Source organism: Copadichromis virginalis, linkage group LG4 (genome assembly GCF_057382275.1).
Source record: "Copadichromis virginalis isolate Kocher_CV1m ecotype Utaka linkage group LG4, C_Virginalis_male_GT1.1, whole genome shotgun sequence".
Taxonomy (NCBI): Eukaryota; Metazoa; Chordata; class Actinopteri; order Cichliformes; family Cichlidae; genus Copadichromis; species Copadichromis virginalis.
The window spans coordinates 23,498,408-23,518,728 of NC_140621.1; the positions used below are offsets into that span (position 1 = coordinate 23,498,408).

General features: G+C 41.6%; 2 protein-coding genes and 1 pseudogene across 6 annotated transcripts; all 3 read left to right on the forward strand.

Annotated features, from left to right (window-relative positions):
• The first annotated feature begins 2,055 nt into the window (after positions 1-2,055).
• syngr2a (synaptogyrin 2a) lies at positions 2,056-5,617 on the forward strand. The gene is made up of 4 exons (XM_085454297.1): positions 2,056-2,269; positions 3,772-4,009; positions 4,130-4,263; positions 4,346-5,617. Exons 1-4 carry the CDS (start codon positions 2,171-2,173, stop codon positions 4,547-4,549), a joined length of 675 nt encoding a protein of 224 aa, XP_085310423.1. The 5' UTR covers positions 2,056-2,170; the 3' UTR covers positions 4,550-5,617.
• A 1,018-nt stretch (positions 5,618-6,635) lies between these two features.
• Positions 6,636-12,929, forward strand: cant1a (calcium activated nucleotidase 1a). Of its 4 annotated transcripts, XM_085454303.1 has the most exons (5): positions 6,636-6,830; positions 7,553-7,626; positions 10,926-11,594; positions 11,671-11,874; positions 11,964-12,929. In XM_085454303.1, the coding sequence occupies exons 3-5, from the start codon at positions 10,949-10,951 to the stop codon at positions 12,332-12,334; spliced, it is 1,221 nt and encodes a 406-aa protein (XP_085310429.1). In that variant the 5' UTR covers positions 6,636-6,830; positions 7,553-7,626; positions 10,926-10,948; the 3' UTR covers positions 12,335-12,929. The 4 variants fall into 4 exon arrangements, with proteins under 4 accessions (XP_085310429.1, XP_085310428.1, XP_085310425.1 ...); XM_085454302.1 differs by lacking the exon at positions 7,553-7,626; XM_085454299.1 differs by lacking the exons at positions 6,636-6,830; positions 7,553-7,626 and adding an exon at positions 8,849-8,997.
• A 132-nt stretch (positions 12,930-13,061) lies between these two features.
• LOC146711455 (galectin-3-binding protein A-like) lies at positions 13,062-19,206 on the forward strand (annotated as a pseudogene). The gene is made up of 6 exons (XR_014920168.1): positions 13,062-13,086; positions 13,335-13,435; positions 14,337-14,540; positions 15,240-15,374; positions 15,473-15,764; positions 15,890-19,206. The product of XR_014920168.1 is annotated as a galectin-3-binding protein A-like (transcript).
• Positions 19,207-20,321: the final 1,115 nt, after the last annotated feature.

Sequence of the window (20,321 nt, forward strand, 5' to 3'; positions counted from 1 at the left end):
ATTCAAGACATCTGGAAGAATAAGATGAGCATTTTGAGTTATGGTTGACCCTCCAGTGGTCATAATAACAAACTACAACATTATATTAGGAAGCTAAATGAGTTGCAGGAAAAAATATACAGGCTTTTGAAATAAAGGCAAAACCAATGTATTGTAGTACTGTATTTCATGCATTTGAGAGTATATGTCATTGTTTCTTGTATAATTATTTTTGTACCATTGTTGGCAAATAGTTTGTGCTTTGTAATTTGTTTCAATGTGCGTGACCTTTTGGTTACCTATGAGTGGGTGAGTGAATAGTATTATGATTGGTTACTTCATGGTTAAATGGCTATTTCCAGCCCTGTGCTTGTTTTAGAAATGACCGTTCTCACTCTGGTGTAGTGAATTTGAGGGACTAGTACAAACCTTGCAAAAATAAGCTAATTATCGAAAGGAAGAGATCAGATGAGAACTGAATGCAGAAGGACAATAAACACACAGCACTGAGGTAATAATGTAATGCTGTACTAAATTCAGTAACCACTTTAAAGTGATGTCATTACTTCCGTTACAAAGGCGCAAAGGAATAAAACATAAAAATCAAACATGCCTTTTTCTCCTTGTGCGCTTGCACTACAGTCAACGGATGGCAAAGGGGAGGAGTGGAGATGTGAACAGTATCTTTATTTTTATTGCACAAAAGCGCAGGAGTATGCATTCGTTTTTGAGTTAAGACCCCAGCACTGTTCGTTGATGCCAAAGAAGAATATCCAGGCTGCTTGGAGCTGATAGGCAGATAGACTCCTGGTGGTGCTCAAATACTTGCCCTTTTGTTCTCTTAAGTTCAATTCAGTTTTATTTATATAGCACCAAATCATGACAATTGCCTTTATATTGTAAGGTAAAGACCTGCAATAATAGAGAGAACCCCAAAACAATCAGGTGTCTTCTGTCTATTATTATATAACAATCAAAATAGCTAATGATTAAATGCAAAGAGGTGCATGGGTGACTGAAAACGGAAAACTAATTGCATCGTAGAAAGCCCCCAGCACCCTAGCACTATTGCAGTAGAACTAAGGAAGGGTTCAGGGACACTTGATCCTGCCCTTTCTGCAAAACAGTTTCTTTTTTCATCTCAGTGTGAAATGATAATTTAGTAGAAATCTGTTGATTATGAGTGTTTGTGTGAAATGAAAAAAAAATCAGCATGTAACAGATATGCAGCTGTGTAAAAATTTATTAGATTTTTTTTTTGATGAGGGATTTTTTTTTTTGTGCTCATCTGTGGCAAACGTTATTCAAATAACCATTTGTTACAACTAAGGTATATAGAAGAGCACGCAACACTTTGAACCTTGGCATAGATGGGCTACAGTAGGAGAAGACCCCATGGGCATACTGCCAGCTCAGCTAAGAACGTGAGGATGAGGCTACAATTTACACAGGCTCAAGAAAACGAGACAGCTGTTACCTGGACTGATGATTCTTGATTTCTGAACATGAAAGCGTCTACCCAGCCTGTCTTGTATCAGTGGTATAGGCTACTGCCGGTGGTGTAATGGTGTGGGGATATTATTATTTATTTTATTTTTTGTGCAGATTTAGGGCCCCTTAGCAGCAGCTGAGCATCATTTAAATGCCATAACCTTGCTGACCATGTCCATCCCTTTATGACTACCATCTTCTGACAGGTAAAGGTCAGAAACATCTTAAACTGGTTTCTTTACCTCACATTCAGTGCTCGACAGTCATTAGATCTTAGCTCAATGAGCACCTTTGGGATGTGTTCGAATCGTTCACATGATTGGTTAATCCGAATCATGGATGTGCAGCTTGCAAATCTGGAGCCACTGTGTGATGCTATCATGTCAATATGCACTAAAATCTTTTCAGCACCTTGTTGAATCTGCACCATGAAGAATTAAAGCAGTTCTGGGTGGGAAAAGGGGCCTTGAACACCAAACACGGTAAAAGCAAGGTTTACATAATAACACGGCCTCCGTAAGATCCACGGCGTTGAGGAATTAAACTTCCGGGAGTCCCGTGAACGCATCGCCGCAGGGGCGGCGTTAAAAAAGTTTTGAGGAAGTTTTTTTGACAAATCGAAACTGCCGCAGTCGTGACAGGAAGACTTGTCAGTTTGTCCCTAAACTGTCTGACTGTCGGGGTTTTCTTCACGGGGAAAATGCAGAGCAGTGCTTACGGGGCCTCTTTGGCCGGTGGCGCCTTTGATTTAGCGAACTTTCTAAAACAGCCTCAAACTATTTTGCGCTTCCTGAGCTGGGTGAGTGACTTCACGGAAACGTTAGCATCACAGTTAGCCAGCTGTCACTGCACCTAGTTTAGCTTAACAGATGTGCGCTGCCAGCGCCCACCCAAATTAGTGAAAATTTTGTTTTTTTAGCTTTTTGTGCGGTCAACGCGGGACATTATCTGAGTGTCACGTTTAAACATTTTAATGAGCTTTCAGTAAAGTGTAAAAAATGGTGTTTCTGTGGCTCTGGTTGATGGTAGCTAATAATAACTAGCAACTGACCAGTGCTGTGTCACCACACTAACTGCCACATGATGATAAGCGATCTGCAGACTTTTAATTTAAAGTTTCTGTGTTCCCGTGGTTTAAAAACGAGACAGGTTAAAACAACAGGAGTTGTTTGCTTTTTTTCTTGCAGTTTTATAGTTTAGATAATTGTCAGAAATTGAAGCTTCCGCCGTCATCTGTTGTCAAGTCAACTCCAGTTGTCAGGTGATTGGAAATGCTTAATATCGTTAGCTTCATAGCATAATTGCCTAAGTCATTTGACTAAGTCAATGACTTAGGCACTTATGCTATGAAGCTAACGATATGCAGGCACTGCAGTGGAAGCTTAAGTATGCAGTGTTACTAAAGCATACCTTCACAGTGCTTTGCAAGAAAAAAAAAGCAATACTAACAGAAAACAGACAAGTAAAAGTTGTGCTACAGTATTTGCTTTCCGGTAAGTGCATTTAAGTTCAGTGGGCCTATTAGTGAAAACCTACATCTGTGAACAAGACGGGTAGAAAACAAGGATATTTTATTTAACTAAAACTATGAATCAACTGTTTTCAAAAGGTTCCTGCACTGATTTTCCTAAATCTCGCTTCTGACATACACCCTCCATACAATAATAATCAAAACAAAGGCTAAAACTAGCACTGAAATTTATAAATATTAAACTAAAACCTTTTCAAACAATATAAAGTAAACTGCAATAAGTCAATCCAGTCTGGAAACCGAAAGAAAAATGAAAAGTCACTATGTAATACAATTCAAAAGAATGCAAAACTATAATAACTAATGTAGGAAAGTTTAAGTGTTCAAATGTTATAAATAAAACCAACATGGTTTTGCAGGCAAATGGTTGTCCATAAGTTCATATTCTCTTCAGATGTCTTCATGTAGAGTATTTATAAGAATGCTTAAAACCTGTTCAAAATCATACAAAATGCATGAAGTCTTCATGAATTAAGAAGCTAGAACGTGAGTGAACAGTGACTCGGTGATTCGGTTGCCTTTTAAAAGTAGTATTTTCATTTTGTGTCACGTAATTGTGTAATGTTTTTCATGTTAGCTGTGTTATGAAAAAGGGGATGTGGGTCACGAATAGCTGAAAAGGTGGCGTTATACTTGTTTAGATTGAATTGACAGATATTATTTTTTTGATTAAAGAAGCTTTCTTGTAATGTGAGTCATGGTAATTTCGCAAACTCCATAGCTGCGTGGCTTAAACTTGGCCTTGACCTTTTTGTGTCCCGTCTTTGCAGATATTCTCTATCGTGGTTTTTGCAACCATCACAGCCGAAGGCTACACCAACACGACGGAAAAAGCTGAAAACGAGTGCATGTTCCACAACTCTGACAGTGCTTGCAGTTACGGGGTGGGAGTCGGAGTCTTGGCCTTCTTGGCTTGTGTTTTGTTCCTCATGCTAGATGCCTACTTCCCGAACATCAGCAATGCCAAAGACCGAAAATACATTGTAATAAGTGATCTTGCTTTCTCTGGTAAGAGTTGGTTTTCATTTTTTCACCACATAGTTTAATGAAGGAACTGTGCCATAAATCAGGAAGTGAGACTTAAAGTTAACACATGAAACATGTTTCTCTCCTGTGAACACCTGACAGCGGTGTGGACGTTCCTGTGGTTCATCTGCTTCTGCGTCCTGACGAGCCTGTGGTCCAAGACGACAAACGAACAAGTCGTGGCCGACGCTGCCCGAGGTGTCATTGCCTTCTCCTTCTTCTCGATCATCACCTGGGTGAGGCTGAGGCAGAGTTCGCATTAGCTTTGAATTTGCTGTGATAAAAGATCCTAGCACTAATTCAAAGTTCTCTCTACAGAGCCTCTTGACCTACTTTGCACTTGCAAGGTATCGCCAAGGAGTGAATGAATTCGAGCAGGAATACAGAGACCCAGCCAACGACCACAATGCTCCTTACCAGAGCAGCCCCTACTCCAGCACCAGCGGGCCCTCTGGCTATCAGCAGTCACCTTTCTCCAACACCCAGGAGACTCCAGGAGCGTATCAGCCTCCATCTTATTGAAAGACTAAGATTCAAAGGCAGGAATCAAATGAGGAAGTTTTTCTTTTTAAATATGTGTGCCAGTTGTTTCTTTTACAGAGCCGGACCGTTCTGTGCACTCCCCCTTCTGTTTCTGCTGAACGCGTTTGGTTTTCTGGGTGCACTGATATCTTTTTAGTTTCCTGCAATGGTGGAAGTTTTGCTGTGTTGTTCACAGCGGGTAAAGTCTAAAGATGTTCTTTTATTTGCTAGCGGGTGATTGTCTTGGTTTAAAAAAAAAAAAAAAAAAAAAAAAATGAGAGAGAGAGCATGGCCACGCCTGAGTTGCCTTTGTACCAAAACCGCTGCAGATTTTTCAGTGCCTCCTTTAGTTACTATTGCGAGTGCAGTTTGCTGCTGTTCCTATCAAAGCACTAATTATCAGAAAGGTTAGACTTAGTGTAGTTCATTAGGAAATCTGGTTTGCATTGAAAATTTTTACTGAATATGTAACTGTTCAGTGTTTACTTCAATAACTGCAATTCAAACATACAGCTGAGTATACTGCTCTTTCACCACATTGCAAACTCATATTATTCAATTAGTTGGTAGATCAGAAGTATCGGAAGTCTATAACTACTGTAATGCCACGTGTTTGTGTCTTTTTATTAAGTAATCAACCACTAAATAGGCTTTCATGCACTGAAAAACTCAGTTTGTTTCTGTTTGACATTTTAATTTGTCACATTCGTTTCTTTTTATAGTTTGGCTTTTACAGGTGTTTTGATTGATTTGTATTGGATTCTTCTGTTGAATTCTTTGCTTAGGATTTTTAAAGTAATCAATGCCATAAATGTCTCAGCCATAGGTTTAGCAATTCTTTGATGTTGTGGCAAATTTGGTATTTATTTTCTTTTTTAATACTGTTAAATTCAGGTACATGACAATCAAATTGAATCATTCTCCACATTCTTTTTCCCCCTTGCTTTTTCTTCTCCTCTGCACTTTTGCTTTGTCACCGCTTTGCAAATGTTCCTCATTAAAGTGCCTTGCACAGTGATCCTGTATCAGACGGAGTGTGCCAAATAAAAACAGGTTTTAAAACTCTGAGTCTGACTTCTTTAAAAGAAAAGGCAAGACTGTGTGTAGTTCCTGCCTCTGCCCCTTTGTCAAATATTTGAATAGTAAATGTGGAGGAACACTTGAGGTGTGGAGACAGCAGGATCCAGACAACAACTGAGGTACTAAGATTTGAGTAATGCATTATAGGTTAAAATAAAAGTAAGTAGAAGTGAAAGCTGCTCCCTTGTCTTAAGAGGAGACCACAACGGGAAGCTCCACGTTTGATTTGAGTTTTACAGCAGTAGTCCTTCCTGATGCAACCCTGAAGGGGATTTTTTAAAAGTAAGGCTTAAAACAGGATAAAATAAAAATATCAATTAAAAATGAACTGCAATAAAGCAAAGAAATATATTAAAAGTTAGGTTTTTGTCTTAATTACGGCAGAATTTTCATTGTAACAAACTTAAATAGACACCGGTTTATACTTTTATTTGAGAAATCTACACAAAATCTAGAGTGAATGCTCATATTCTAACACCTGTCTTCTCTATCCAATAATATGAATCATAATAAACATGGAATAGTAGCTTATCTCTTACAGTACTGTAAGCCTTTATCATAAAGGCTTGCAGGCATAAAGGTATAAAGCCTTTATACCTTTGAGCAAAGTGTGTATGTGACACGTGTTCTGAACTTCTTAAATGTGATAAACACAACCTGTAAAAGAAACAAAGATAGATGTGATCTCGTGGCCAAGGTAGCAGCCACACAACCATAACATAAAAAAAGATTCTAAAATGCATCGTAAAAAATAACATCCACAACACACAATATTTAAATAGATAAATGAAACATCTCAAAGTCTCTTTTGTATTCTTTATTCTGTTTTTTTTTTTCACCAATAGAGAGACATGTTTAAATTTTGGTCTTTCTTTGCATTATTTAATGTATGTAAAACTAAATTAAATTCTAAAGAAATCCATAAAACATTATAAAAGTATAATAATTCTCACAGGTAGGCTGAAACTTTAAGTTATCATATTTCCGACAGCCCCTGAAGGCAGCGTTCTCCCCCCTCCCTCTGCATCGACTACACGTAAGCACGACATGGTGCTGTCGTCATCAAACTGACATAGGAAGTAATGATCGGCTGTCCGGACAACGCAAAAAGAGGAAAAGGGGCCGAGGAAGGAAGCGACACAATAATGACATCCAAGCTCCGACCACCGGCGGACTGAGAGCTGAAGACCCCACATCTGCGGTGAGTAACGAAGCGGGAAGAGGGGTTTGATCGGAAACGTTTCAGGTGGCCGTTACTGACGGCATCTGCGTTTTAACCTCTGCGCTCCTGGCAGGAGAGAGCCACAGCAGCTAAAAGCACGCTTGCAAATGAGATGATCGCGTGTGTCAGTCCAAAAGCTTCGCCTTCTTCACCGAGAAAATCAACTATGATGGTCCGGCAGACATTTAATTCCCTTACAGGTTTAGTGTCTCAGCGCTTAAAGGCCTGGAAATAAAAACTTGGGTATTGTCCTCGTTCACCCGCAGCTTGTTATCTTCTGGGAATCTGCAGACAGCGCAACCACGTAACATCAGGTCCATAGTGTGTGATGCACATTTGTTTGTGGCTCCTTGACACGCAGGGCATTTAAAACCCGAGTTAAAGTACTCAGTAAAAGTGTTTATTGGCCTCACACACACTTTGAAGGTCAGCCTTACCAGATGTCATCGATTATGGGAGCACAGAGGCAAGTTTATGGTCAGAGAGGTGCTTGAAAGGACACTCACTCAACATTATGCACAGTTGCTACCAGGCAGGGGTGGGTTTAGAGAACTTTAAATTATTCAAGTAACTTAGAGACCTGCAAACACAGATTAAAATGCTTGACTATAATGTGTCTGATTGTAATTCTTCTGATCTATTATCCAGTTTTAGTGAGCCTGTGTAAACCGTAGCTTCAGTTTCCTGTTCTTGGCTGACAGGAGAGACATCTGGTGTGGTCTTCTGCTGCTGTAGAGATCCAAACGTTTCTGGCACAACTTCACCTACTTCCAAGGTGCGTGAAGAGGTCCATGGCACACTATGGACCTGGTGAGGTGAAGACTCCAGCAACACATGAAACACTAGGGAACAACTTTATTAGCAGGCCAACACATTTCGGCTTGTGGCCTGAATGACCCCGATGAAGGCCACAAGTGTTCCTGGAGTCTTTATCTCACTTGTTGTGCTGCTGTAGCCCGTCTGCTTCAAGGGGCAATGTGTTGTGCATTCAGACATGCATACCTTGCTTCTAATAAGTGCTCATTTAACGACTTGAAGCAGCCCAGACTAATCTCCTCTGAGAGGCATTTCCACCCACTGCCACTCACTGGTATTTTTCTCCCTTGTGGACCATCCTCTAGGGATCACAACCCTAGAGATGGTTGTGTGGAAAAATCATCAGTTTGGCACCAGCAACCATGCCAAGTTGAAAGGCACTTCAGTGACCTTTCTTCCCCATTCTGATGCTCAGGTTGAACTCTTACGTTTTTAATTTTACTTGTTTAATGTTGTCAAACGGTTGTTTTGAGGTGCGGTGCAGCTGCAGAGACACAAATCTATTGGTTCATTTTAGGAGAAATGCCGTCAGCTTTTTAACTAAGTGGAACGTGATCATTCCAATGAGCAGCCTTTCACCATCATCACCATCAGCTAGGATGCCAATTCTAAGCAGTTCAGTGTTATATTAGAGGGAAACATCTGTGCTTTTCTTTAAAAACAAAGGCTATTTCAAATTCATCCCAAACTTTTAAGAGTCTTCTTATCACCCAGCGCTGCAGTCTTGTCTATTAGGTCATCTTCACTGCGTGGGGAATCTGAAACATGAAAGTATCGGGCTGAGAAGCTGAAAGGTTGCTTTTTAAGAAGCTGTCTGTGCTCTTAATATGTTTCCAACTAAAGTCCAGAAGGTGTTAATCACTTATTAACAGACATTACTGCGTCTCAGAGTCAGTGAGGTTTCCTGTGCGACTATGCTGCTCACAGTCCTCAGTGTAATGATTACATCACAGGAACGCCTCTGATTGTAGGTTTGCAGCTAACTTCTATTCATATGTCCAGGGCTGTGGCTTTTCACCTTTATGCCGATAGTCGCTGAGCACTTAATAAAGGTTTTCGTAACCCTCGGTAGCTGTTCATTCATAGGCGGTGATTAATAACAAACTGAATGAACTGCGTTGTCTCTCAAAAGGCTTTGCCCCTTTGGACTTGGTGATAATCCTCCAAGTGTAGGTAAAGTTCACAAGCTTTGTAACAACATAGTCATGGTTGCAGTGCAAATGATCAGTGGGGAGAAAGACAGCTTTCGAGCTCAGGACTACTTGTGGAAGGACTCGTGGAGTAAACTTAATGACACAGGATCAGCGTGCGGGCAGGAGGAGACGAAGGGGTAAGCCGCGTCATCTGATTGTGTTGTGGGGCACAAGCAATTTTTACACCAACAGTCAATCAGCAACACTGTTTCTATTCTCAGCTACTCACTGAGTTTAGGTACAGTGGCGGGCCTCAGAGAGGGAGACCCGATGCTGCTGCCACAACGGACGGCTGTTTGGCTCAGGGCCCTCGTATGAAAGAGCCTTTCAGCTCCTGCTCCCCTTTAAGAAACGCGTTCAGGTTTCGGGGTATGATCCTGCGGCAGCTGGGCCCAGAGGAGCTTTAGGGTTGCAGAGCTTTTCAGGAGACCCTCTAACAGCGGACAGTTCCACTGCTGTGTTTGGGTTGTGTTGATTCAGCTGAAAGGTCACACGCACTAGTTTATTGGGTGTGTAAGCAAATAACAGGAATGTAGTTTTCCCAAGTTACAGGCCTTTCAGCTCTACGTGAGCTTGTAAAGTAAAATAAAAATGCGTTGTTTAAATTATTCCCAATTAATCCCGCTGTTTATCTGTTATCTCACTATCACGTGTTTTATCCGAAAACAAAATATTTAGGACGCTGCAATTCAAAAAGGGGTGAAAACTTCACAAGTTTGGATGATTTACCTGAAATAAAAACAGGGAAGAAGGGACAGAAGGTCCTGACAGATTAATCCAATTGTAACAATCTTTATTTTATATATTTTTAATGAATACAATGGGCTTTTGGACAGCTGGTAGGGCAGGATTTTTCAGTTTTCTGACAGCTTATTGAATGACTAATTTGTACTCTCTGTCCTTCTTCAGCCATCTTTATATATTTGAACAATGGCTCACGCACACAAAAAATCAGATATATTCAGATATGACAGAAGATGTCTGAATATATCTTTAAAGCGGCTGGACTTTCTGCAGTAAATCAATAGATAGTTTGAATTATTGGCCACTGTACATTTCAACACTCATGTTTACCATATCATTACACTACATGTGACGGCTCATCAGTGTGACAGTTGCTCAGTGATTGTGTACTTCCTGAATAACTTGTTCAGCCGCCCTCTTATTACCTCAGAGCAAGCTCCTCCCATCACCACGTCGACAAGACTCATTGTCGGGCGCTTGATGGCCTGTATTTGTATTTGATATTCACCTAGAGCGGTTTCTTCCTCCTTCTAAGCAATCAATGTTCAACCAGTGGACTCGCTTTTGTCCGCTCTGACTCTAACACTTAGTAGGATAATTAAACCAAAAAAAAAAGAATGAAGCTATAACCTGAAATGAGTCATCTGCCTGCCATCGCTTATGGAAGTGTGTAAGTTGAAGTTAATTATTTTAATTGCGTTCATTCTCTCATTTGTGGATTAAGAGAAATGACGAAAATGAGCCTTTTGGTTAAAAAACTAATTGTCGTTTTTCGATTTTTTTTGTTAATACTTTTGCGTTGTCATTTTGCAAAGTCGTGTTTTAACTACGAGCTGAGGTTGCGACCTTTGCTCGGGATTTAGGATCAACTAACCCCATTGTTGTAGTTTTGGTGTTTGGTCACAGGTATGATACGTGTTCATTTCGTAAGGGCTAGAGCAGGGTGTCAAACTCCAGGCCTCGAGGGCCGGTGTCCTGCAGGCTTTAGATATCACCTTGGGTCAACACACCTGAATCAAATGATTAGTTCATTACCAGCTCTCTGGAGAACCTCAAGACATGTTGAGGGGGAAATTTAGCCATTTGAATCAGCTGTGTTGGATCAAGGACACATCTAAAACCTGCAGGACATCGGCCCTCGAGGCCTGGAGTTCGACACACCTGGGCTAGAGCAACTTTATGTGAATAGATGACCTCACTGTGGCTTGGTGCTGAAAAAAGGATCTCCTATAACCTCCATGTTGACACCAGAGAACCAGACTGAAGTATTTTCCAGTGGCCTCTCTGACAGTGAACTCACATTCTCTCTATTTTTCTGTAGGTCACTCCAAGCCTGGTTCCCCCATGCCTGCTTCTCCAGGCTATACTCGACTTGAGCATAATGAGCCTATGAACCCGCTGCGTATCTCCGTAGGAGGCCTCCCCATGTTGGCTTCCATGGCCAATGCCACCGACCCCCGGTTCCGCCTTAAGTGGAGGCCCATCGTGGCAGTAGCTGGCTCTGTGGCCTTAATCCTGCTGCTTTTCATGCACTTCAGCTCGGGTTTACGGTACCGCTCCTACGGCTCACGCAGCTGGAGAGTCAACCCGAGCGACGGCCACCAGTCGGATTTGCAGTACAACGACACCTACCCCCTCAGTCCACCCGAGCGCACGTCGCAGGGCACCCGCTATCGCATCGGCGTCATCGCTGACCTGGACACCAGCTCTCTCAGCGACAAGAAGATGACGTGGATCAGCTACATGCGGCGGGGATACCTGCTGGTGTCAGAGAGCGGTGACAAGGTGGCCGTTGAATGGGATGTTGACAGGGTGGTGCTGGAAAGCCACCTGTCGGAGAAAGGCAGGGGCATGGAGCTGTCTGAGCTGGTGGTGTTCAATGGGAAGCTTTACAGTGTCGATGACAGAACGGGTGTAGTCTACCATATAGATGGAGAAAAGGCTGTACCCTGGGTCATCTTACCCGATGGCGATGGCAGCGTTGCAAAAGGTTGGTGTTGCACTTTTAGATGATTTGTTTCCACTTTTCATTTGCTTTGCATTTTCATGGTGCCTTCGTCTGATAGGATTCAAAGCCGAATGGCTGGCAGTGAAGGACGAGCACCTGTATGTTGGCGGTCTCGGGAAAGAGTGGACCACCACTGAAGGCGAATTTGTCAACAACAATCCAGAATGGGTGAAAGTTGTGGGCTTCAGAGGCGACGTACAGCACAAGAACTGGGTTCCCAAGTACAAATCCCTGAAATCCGCCGCAGGGATAGAGCAACCAGGTAAAGACGCAGATCTGATCTTGCTAACAGCCGCCTCCGTTTCCATCTCCGTGCTTTACTCATTACCGTATTTCCCCGAATCTCCTCAGGCTATTTGATTCACGAGTCTGCAGCATGGAGCGACACCCTACAGCGCTGGTTTTTCCTTCCTCGCCGTGCGAGCAGCGAGCGCTACGAAGAGACGGCGGACGAGAGACGCGGCACGAACCTCGTCCTTAGCTGCTCGCCAGATTTCAACGACATCAAAGTCAGCCGAGTGGGTGTACTTAATCCTACCCACGGTTTCTCCTCCTTCAAGTTTGTCCCCAACACTGATGACCAGATCATCCTGGCGCTCAAGTCTGAAGAGGACGCTGGGAAGATTGCCACGTACATTATGGCCTTCACACTTGATGGGCGCATCCTTTTGCCTGAAACTAAGATCGGGGATGTAAAATATGAGGGCTTGGAGTTTATATAGAGGGCTCACACACAGAGACACTCACACTTGAGGCCACTTCACTGTGGTTCTAGTTTGTTTACAGTCACTGTTGAACTTTTTGCACTCGCTGCTTCCTCATTGAGTCTAAAACACATAACTCCAACCGTTGAAGTGACATCGTCAATACAAATAAAAGAACTAATGGCTGAAAGAGTAAAGTTTCAAGAATGTGCGGATCGGGTTGTGGTGGACTGCGTTCTTCCTAGGCCAAATGTGGGCTTAAAAAGTACTGTAGCCTTTCTTATAATGAATGTACAAAAGCTAATTTATCAGACTGTGATTTGCTTTGGTTTTTTCCCCCTGAAAAATTCATCTTTATGCACACACTATACACACTCAGAAAGTCTAAGGTTTTTTCCCCTTTGCTCCATTTTCCACAGTATCACTCTGTCCACACGAGTATTGTCAGTGGGATAGCAAAAGCCTTGTTTTTAATCCTGTATATTGTTTGAAGACTGTTTTGGTGATTTTATCCTATGTAGTTTTGTTTGGTTTTTTGTGCGTGTGTGTGTGTGTGTGTGTGTGTGCGTGTGTGTGTGTGGAGGGAGGTGACTGAGTAAAATCTTAATTCCTATTTTCTGAGTCCTGTCATATCTTTTTATATGTTCAAAACACAATCTGCCAAAGTTAGACATTGTCCTCAAACAAGTTCCTGTTAAACCAAGAGCAGTTGTGCAATCAGGTATGTGCTCACAGACCTCAAACACAACTTCGTAACCACAGGAAAGAAGGTAATGCGTTTTTATTGCACGTAAGGATTTAAGTAAGTTTGTATTTAAAGTTTCAGCTTTTAATTTTTTGTGCTATCAGTTTGAATTTGAATAGATCTTCCTCTCTATCTCATGGAAATATATAGTAACTCTTTGGAAGTACTGAGCAGGTTGATTATTTATTCTTTGGAGGATAATTTTAGGACGTAAAGTAAAGCAGATGGAGCATGTGTCATTTGCCGCTTCTTATTTTTTTGTCTTTGTGTTAGAGTCGTGCACTAGCTGTTGGAAATGCTCCCGCCTCGAAATAGTCTTTGTCTTCTCCTACTTCTGTACGTCTCTGGAAGGGCATACAAATTTGACATTTTGAGTGAGTAATCCAAACCACAAATACTTTTAAGTATATTCCTAGTTTTATAATTACACATAATAATAAAAAAGTGTAAATAATATACGTTATCAAAGTTATGTAATGACTATGATCATTTAGTTGGTTACATAACGGCTCTCGGGCTTTGGAGACCTGAAGCTCTGACTGTGCTCTCTTTACATGCAGTCTTGTTTGACTATCTTTGATAAATGTACTGGCTGATTTGGAATAGTTTCTAACTGATGTACTTCATATCAGGCACCTTTTATACACAGAATGAAGTCATTTGTGGGATACAGCAGCGGTTGATTGCTTTCTCAGTGTTTTCAGAACAAATAGCTCACGAGGTTATGTCTCCTAAAAAGGGAGGCAGATTTAATCATTAACTAGATTTTAGAATTAAAGGCCTGTTTACTTTTTTGTTTGTTTTATTTCAATCAAGATACAGGAGAAATAGTGTTTTCACTCTGTTTATCCAATATGTATTTAATCATTAGTTATTGTCAGTTATTATTAATGTCTTGCTGCTGTGGCAGATGGCTGCCCCTCCCTGGTTCTGCTAGAGGTTTCTTCCTGCTAGAAGGGAGTTTTTCCTCCCCACTGTCACCAAGTGCTTACTCATAGACGGTCATTTCCTTGTTGTAGTTTCTTGGCAAAATATAAATAAAAGTGTGTTTAATTAATTCAAAGGTTCAGAGAGCAACAAAAGCCAAAAAGCAAAATAGAAAATTCAGGGTTGGAATAGAGTGTCATAAAAATAGTTTTTTGTTTTATTTTGCTTTAATTGATCTTTTACAGGGTGCAAAATGAGCTAACAATATTAATATTGTTCAATATGAAATAAAAATGTATGTATTTACTCTGGCTTTTTAAAAAAAGAATACATTATTATGTTGAATAGACAGAAATCATGAGCCACGGGAAGGTGATGTGAGGCTGTTTGGCTCTAAGAACGTGTCAGAGGGCCGTGTGGAAATCTACCATGATGGGAAATGGGGAACAGTGTGTGACGACAACTGGGACATGGCTGACGCCCAGGTGTTGTGTCGCCAGCTCAACTTCCTTGGAGCCAAATCTATTGTGACTGGGAAGGACTACGGACAAGGTGGCTTTTATTTCCACTGATCCACCACCAGAGGGCAGTGAAATGATTGAAATTGTAGTTTGTGATTTCAGTTTAAACAAAGCAACTCTACATGTATGTGTACGCTCACCAACCACTTTTAGGTACACTTATTTACGCAGATTTCTAAGCAACCAATCACAACTCGGTGTATTTAGGAAATTAGGCATGGTTGGAGTCACTGAAGTTCAAACTGAGCAACAGAATAAGGAAGAAAGGTGATCTCAGTGACTTTGAATGTTGCATGGATGTTGGTGCTAGATGGCCGGTGTGAGTGTTTCACAAACTGCTGATCTATTTGGATTTCACTGCACAAGCACCTGTAGAACAGTCTGAAAAAGAAAAAGTATCCGGTGAGTATCGGATGTCACCCTGTTTCACCCTGTCTGCAATATGCAGGCTCAGATTGCACAAACTGAGTCACCCTGCCTACAGTTTGCATGGGCTTGCCCAAATTGGACAATAGGATATTGAAAAAACTGTTTCCTGGTGTGCTGAGTTTTGATTTCTGCTACACAATGTGGATGGTAATGTTAGAATTTGGTGTAAACAACCCAGAGGTACAACCCAGTTTCAGCAAGGTGTACCTAACAAAAGGGTAGGTGAGTGAATGAGTGCTGTCTAATATGTTATGGCAAGATGATTCAGTTTTTTTGAGTGTTGTGTCCATTTCCATTGTAGCTCCTGGACCAATTTGGCTGGATGATGTAAACTGTAAAGGCACAGAAACACATCTCTTCACCTGTGAATTCAAAGGCTGGGGAGAAACTGACTGCACGCACAAAGAAGATGTTGGAGTAGTTTGTGAAACAGGAAGTAGGTATCAAAACTCTTACAAAAAAACTTTATGTAGAACCCATAGAAGCACTGATGTGGTATGTGGCATCAATGCTTAATTAATTATTCTTTTTCAGGCATTAATGTGGACATCAATGATTCTACTCACTCACTGGACCACAGTATCGGTCTGTCTGACTTTCTCGGCCAAATCTTTGATGATGGAAATGGCTGTGACTTCCTGATCGTAGTGCAGAGTCCTACTGGGAACAAACAGGAGGATGGGACCCCAGAGATAAGTGAGAAAACCATCTGTGCTCACAAAATGATCCTGTCACAAATCCCATTCTTTAATGCTTCAGTGGGGATTACTAACATCACAGTCAACCTCAGCTTGCCCTGCCAGCCACATTTCACCTCCTTCATCAGGTATAATGAACGTAATGTTTTGCTGCATTTGCAGTAGATGACTTATTCTTTAAAACATCTAAATGTTTTGCAATCATCTACAAATGTGTACAAATTCTAATATTCGATAATCTGATCTTCATTAGGTACATTTACACCCGTAAGATGGATGTGACCCTCTCCTCTGCACTGTGTCTCCACCAAATGGCTTCTGATTTTGGGTTAAAGCAGCTGATGGAGGACATTGGCCGACTGTTTTCTAAAATCCTCCCAGAAGACTCCACCTTTCACAACCAGGTGTCTTTTTACAAGTATGCAGTGGAGACCAAGGACTTAGTGCTTGAGGAGAACTGTGTCCAGTACATGGCCTGGAACTACCAAAACCTGACCAGGTCTCCAGCTTGGTCCGGCCTCTCAGTGGGGCTTCTTAGAGCTCTTCTCACTCGCTCAGATTTGGTGGCGCCAGATGAATATTTTGTGCTGCAGTCTGTAGAGAGATGGATCAGTGAGAAAGGCGACTCCATCGATTTGGAAACGCAGGCTGATCTGTTGGGATGCATTCGTTTTCCTATGATTCCTGCTGAGAAGCTGTATGTGATAGAGTCCAGCTCTCCACTCTACAGCACTCATAAGACCGTGTATCGTGATAATATGTTGAAAGCTTTTCAGTTTAACGTGCTCTTCTTCAGTAATCTGACAAAGCAAAAGTTCGGCAAAGAAAATAATGATTACCAGCCCAGGATTTACACTGCTGAGCCCTGGAGCATCGTTTTAGAGGTTTCAATCAGAACATCATCCTCTCAAACCCACTCAAGACCGATTGACAAACGGCAACGCTACAATAACCGCTATATCTACGGCTATGGCTATGAAACGTCTTCCTACAGTCAAACCAGATCCAAGTCATTCAGCACACCTGTTCACAACAGCCTCATCTTCAAGCAAATATTCTCATGAACAGGCAGGAATGTTCAAACCATGGTGTGAGATGTGAGTCTTTTCCTGTGGCAAAGCTGACACCCCAAAGCTACATCAGCCAAAGTGAAATCCTCTTTCGTAACCGGGTCTTGCTGGTCTGCCAGGGCCAGTATGTTTGTCAAATCCAGGACTTCAAAAGCAATATGGCTTCCGTCTCTGCGAATGCTACTCAGGTCCTTCCTTATCCCTGTGCTGGTGACCAGTTCACCTACCAGATTGTAGTGACACCAGAGTACGTGTGATGCAGCGTCAGCTTCAGGATCAATGCGTTCATCATTTTGTACTCTCAATAATTGACCAAATCACTCTGTAGCCCATGAAGTAATAAAGAAACAACCAATATTATCCATGTGAGTCATAATTGTTTTGACTACTGACAAGTATTTCTGACAAATATGTGAAAAAATATCTTTTGCCTCATATAACCATCCTAGCATAGTTTATTGACAGATAAAATGCGAGTTCGATACCATTTTTGTGTTTGTCTTATAAATTCAACATTTGTCATAAAAATCACCAGGCCAGGATTTACACTGTTAAGTCTGGGCGCTTATGTGGTGGCCCATCACACAGATGTCATTACAGTCAAATCATCTAATTCAGCACAATAATCCGATTCTTAAGGACAAGACGGCCAACTGATATTGTACGTGAGGCTAGACACTAAGGAAGGAAAAAAGGACTTTTATCAACTGGCTAAGCAAAGACAGAGAAGAGTTGTGCAACAGGTTAGGGTGATCAAGGAGAAGTGAAGAGTGTCCTTTAAAAGCGGAAGGAGTACTTCCACCTTTAAAGGAAAGACAAAGGATTACTAAGGAGGAAGTGAGGGCTGCTATAAAGAGTGGGAAGACAGCTGGTCCAGATGACATTGCCTTGCCTGTCACGTTGCCTTTCCTGGGGTTAGCTTCTGCTTCTGGGGATGGGGGTTGGGCGTGCTCTCTTACCTAAGCTAGGTTAGCCTTCTTCTGCAAGCTTTTCAAGTGCACTTTGAGGTTTGTGGGATTTTCCCCCTTTATAAATATTTTATCTCATTTCACTACAACATTCTTGCTTTAATCTAAAACACAGTCATAGTCAGAGTAATCTCAAATTGGACTCTGGATTTGGACTTTTTACTTCTAATTTTCATTATTTTGTTAGTTTTCTTTAAATATTATAATCTTGCTGGACAGTTTAGCTACTAGCCCACTAAAGGCCTTGACGATCGTCAAAAGAGGCCGGCTAAGTTGCCTCTTGACTGCTACTGAATAAAAAACAAACCAATAAACCAACATGCTCTATTACTTTTTGCTCTATTACACGTTCTCCTTCTCCCTCTCCCCTCTCCCTTATCTTTCCTGGTTGGCTTCTCATGTCTTTGTATAGTCTTGCTTATTCTCTAACCCTAAGAGAGTCTCCCAGACTTGTTCTCTAAAAACCTAAAGAAGAATTATGGATTTGATCAACTGGTCCCTTAACAAAACTGACAACTCCTGGGCTTGGGAGAGCCTGATTGTCCTGCAGAGACGTTTGCTGCCAGATACTCGATGGTCGGTTGCGTCGTGTGTCTGGAAACACTCTCGATGGTGGACTTTGAATGACATCTACCAATTCGGAACCATGATAAGAGAGTTCTGGCTGATTGGAGCTGGCTCAGACCTGGCTTATCGAAGAACAAGAAGCGGCTACAGCTGCTCAAAATCCCACAAGGCTGGCCAACATGATAGACGATGGGCAGGGCTGTGAGTACTCAGACTGTGTTTTTTGGAACACAATATGGATAAGATCTTGGAGAAGCTCATGGCTCTGCAATATGGACAACATCTTGAAGAAGAACAACAGGAATTGAGAGACCTGGTGACCAGTGACGGACATTAGACCAACTGTAAAATTGGAAGCAGTTTGTTCGCACTAACCAAAACAGCTATCATCTTCATCTCATACGACCCCCCTGGTGCCGGCTGGATGCTCAAGGCAAAAGCTGACAGGAATAACAATTCTCTCCTTTAGATAACAAGACTGTGTTGTGACTCTCTTCCCCCTCCTTCAAGGCCACCCGAGTCGACCGAAGATTGTTGACTTTTGCTTAACCGGGTGAAGGGACACTTTCTCTCGGCTGAACACGGAACACACACGCATGTACACTGACACAGACCTACACTCACCCCCCACTCCCTCCAAACGCCTTCGAAGCTTATGTCTTCTTTGTTGTGAGATGCGATGATTCATGTGCTATGTGCTGAGGTGTTTTTTTTCTGTTCTCAAACTGATCTCCCCGTTGGAGCTCAGTCTGGGGGGAGATCTTTTTTTCTCCTCGTCTCTCCTCATGTTGTGTATTTTCCATTGTTATACCTCTCTGACCTGTCTACCCCATGTGATGTTTGTGTAATGTATGTACGGTCGGAAGGGTAAGATGGCGCTGGCAAAGGTCGGCAGCCTTAACCCAGTTTCCTTCGGGGTCAATCTTCAGGATCAATAAAGTTTTATTGAATTGAATTGAATTGAATTGGTATGCATTTGCTTTGGCATCTTTTTAAGCTAATGCAATAACATTTATTTCCATCCACAGTTAATTATTTGGTGAGCTCTTCTGTTAATATTGACAGAGTCGTACTGCTCCATAAAGTCTTCTCATCCCAGAGATTCTCAATAGGTTTTGGGTCTGGTCTCTGTGTTAGCCAGTCCATGCGTGGAAATGATATCTTATGCACACTGAACCACTCTCCGATAATCTGAACCTCACATACTAAAGCACCCCAAAGCCACCAACCCGGGTTGTTCTTGTAGACCCCAGACACGATGGGTGCATCATTTCATCTGCTTGTCTTTCTGACAAGTAGGAAGACAAATTTACTGTGGAACAGGGTAAATTTGGATTAGATGTCCTTTTTTCCATAACTCCAGAGCCCTATCTGTACACTGTGTTGCAAACTGAAGCCTTTAAAAAAAAAAAAATCCTCTCTGGCAAGTGATTTTCTTATGGCAGCTGTTTAGTCCTGATCCCCAAAGCCTAGCCTTGAGTTCTGCTGTTTAATTTGATTTGACCAAAACTAATTTCCAAACACGAGCATCAAAGACGCAGCCACATTTCTTTCTGGAAGACAAAGTTTCACCACTGTCAGTTTTTGTAGTTTCAGCAGTCTCTTTAGTTGTTCTCTTTATTTAATGCACGCTAATATTTCGACCCTTCTAAAACAGAAAGATGTGTTTTTGCATGGTTGTTTGAGAAATGAGCAGCTACTCACTCCATCAGTTCCGTTTAAATAACCTCAAACATTTATCACTACAGTAAGTCTCCAATGAAGCACTCTTACCTATTTGCATGGTGGTGATTTTTTTGTATTATTATTATCGTTTTTCTTTTTTTAATCTACGCACCCCGGTTTGTTTACCCGTTTACTCTTGAAAACTGTAAAACACATGACTCTAACAGTTACAGAAGTGTAGTCCCATTTTATTCTTCACTTGAAAATACATGTCAAATCGGAGAATGCAGGGCTGTATTGCGATGGATCACTTTCTTCACAGGTTAACTGGTGAAAATTAAACATTAGTGTTTCCTTTCTTATACAGATGAATGATTTTTCAGATTATAATTATTTCCTCTAACTAACTTTTGGG

What these genes read in the sequence shown, in the direction of transcription:
- syngr2a (XM_085454297.1), top strand. Translation starts at nt 2,171, where the DNA reads ATGCAGAGCAGTGCTTACGGGGCCTCTTTGGCCGGTGGCGCCTTTGAT. An exon ending in TTTTGCGCTTCCTGAGCTGG is followed by an intron (nt 2,270 to 3,771) that starts GTGAGTGACTTC and finishes CCGTCTTTGCAG; the next exon opens with ATATTCTCTATCGTGGTTTT. An exon ending in TCTTCTCGATCATCACCTGG is followed by an intron (nt 4,264 to 4,345) that starts GTGAGGCTGAGG and finishes TTCTCTCTACAG; the next exon opens with AGCCTCTTGACCTACTTTGC.
- cant1a (XM_085454299.1), top strand. Translation starts at nt 8,958, where the DNA reads ATGACACAGGATCAGCGTGCGGGCAGGAGGAGACGAAGGG. An exon ending in GGGCAGGAGGAGACGAAGGG is followed by an intron (nt 8,998 to 10,925) that starts GTAAGCCGCGTC and finishes ATTTTTCTGTAG; the next exon opens with GTCACTCCAAGCCTGGTTCC. An exon ending in CGCAGGGATAGAGCAACCAG is followed by an intron (nt 11,875 to 11,963) that starts GTAAAGACGCAG and finishes GAATCTCCTCAG; the next exon opens with GCTATTTGATTCACGAGTCT.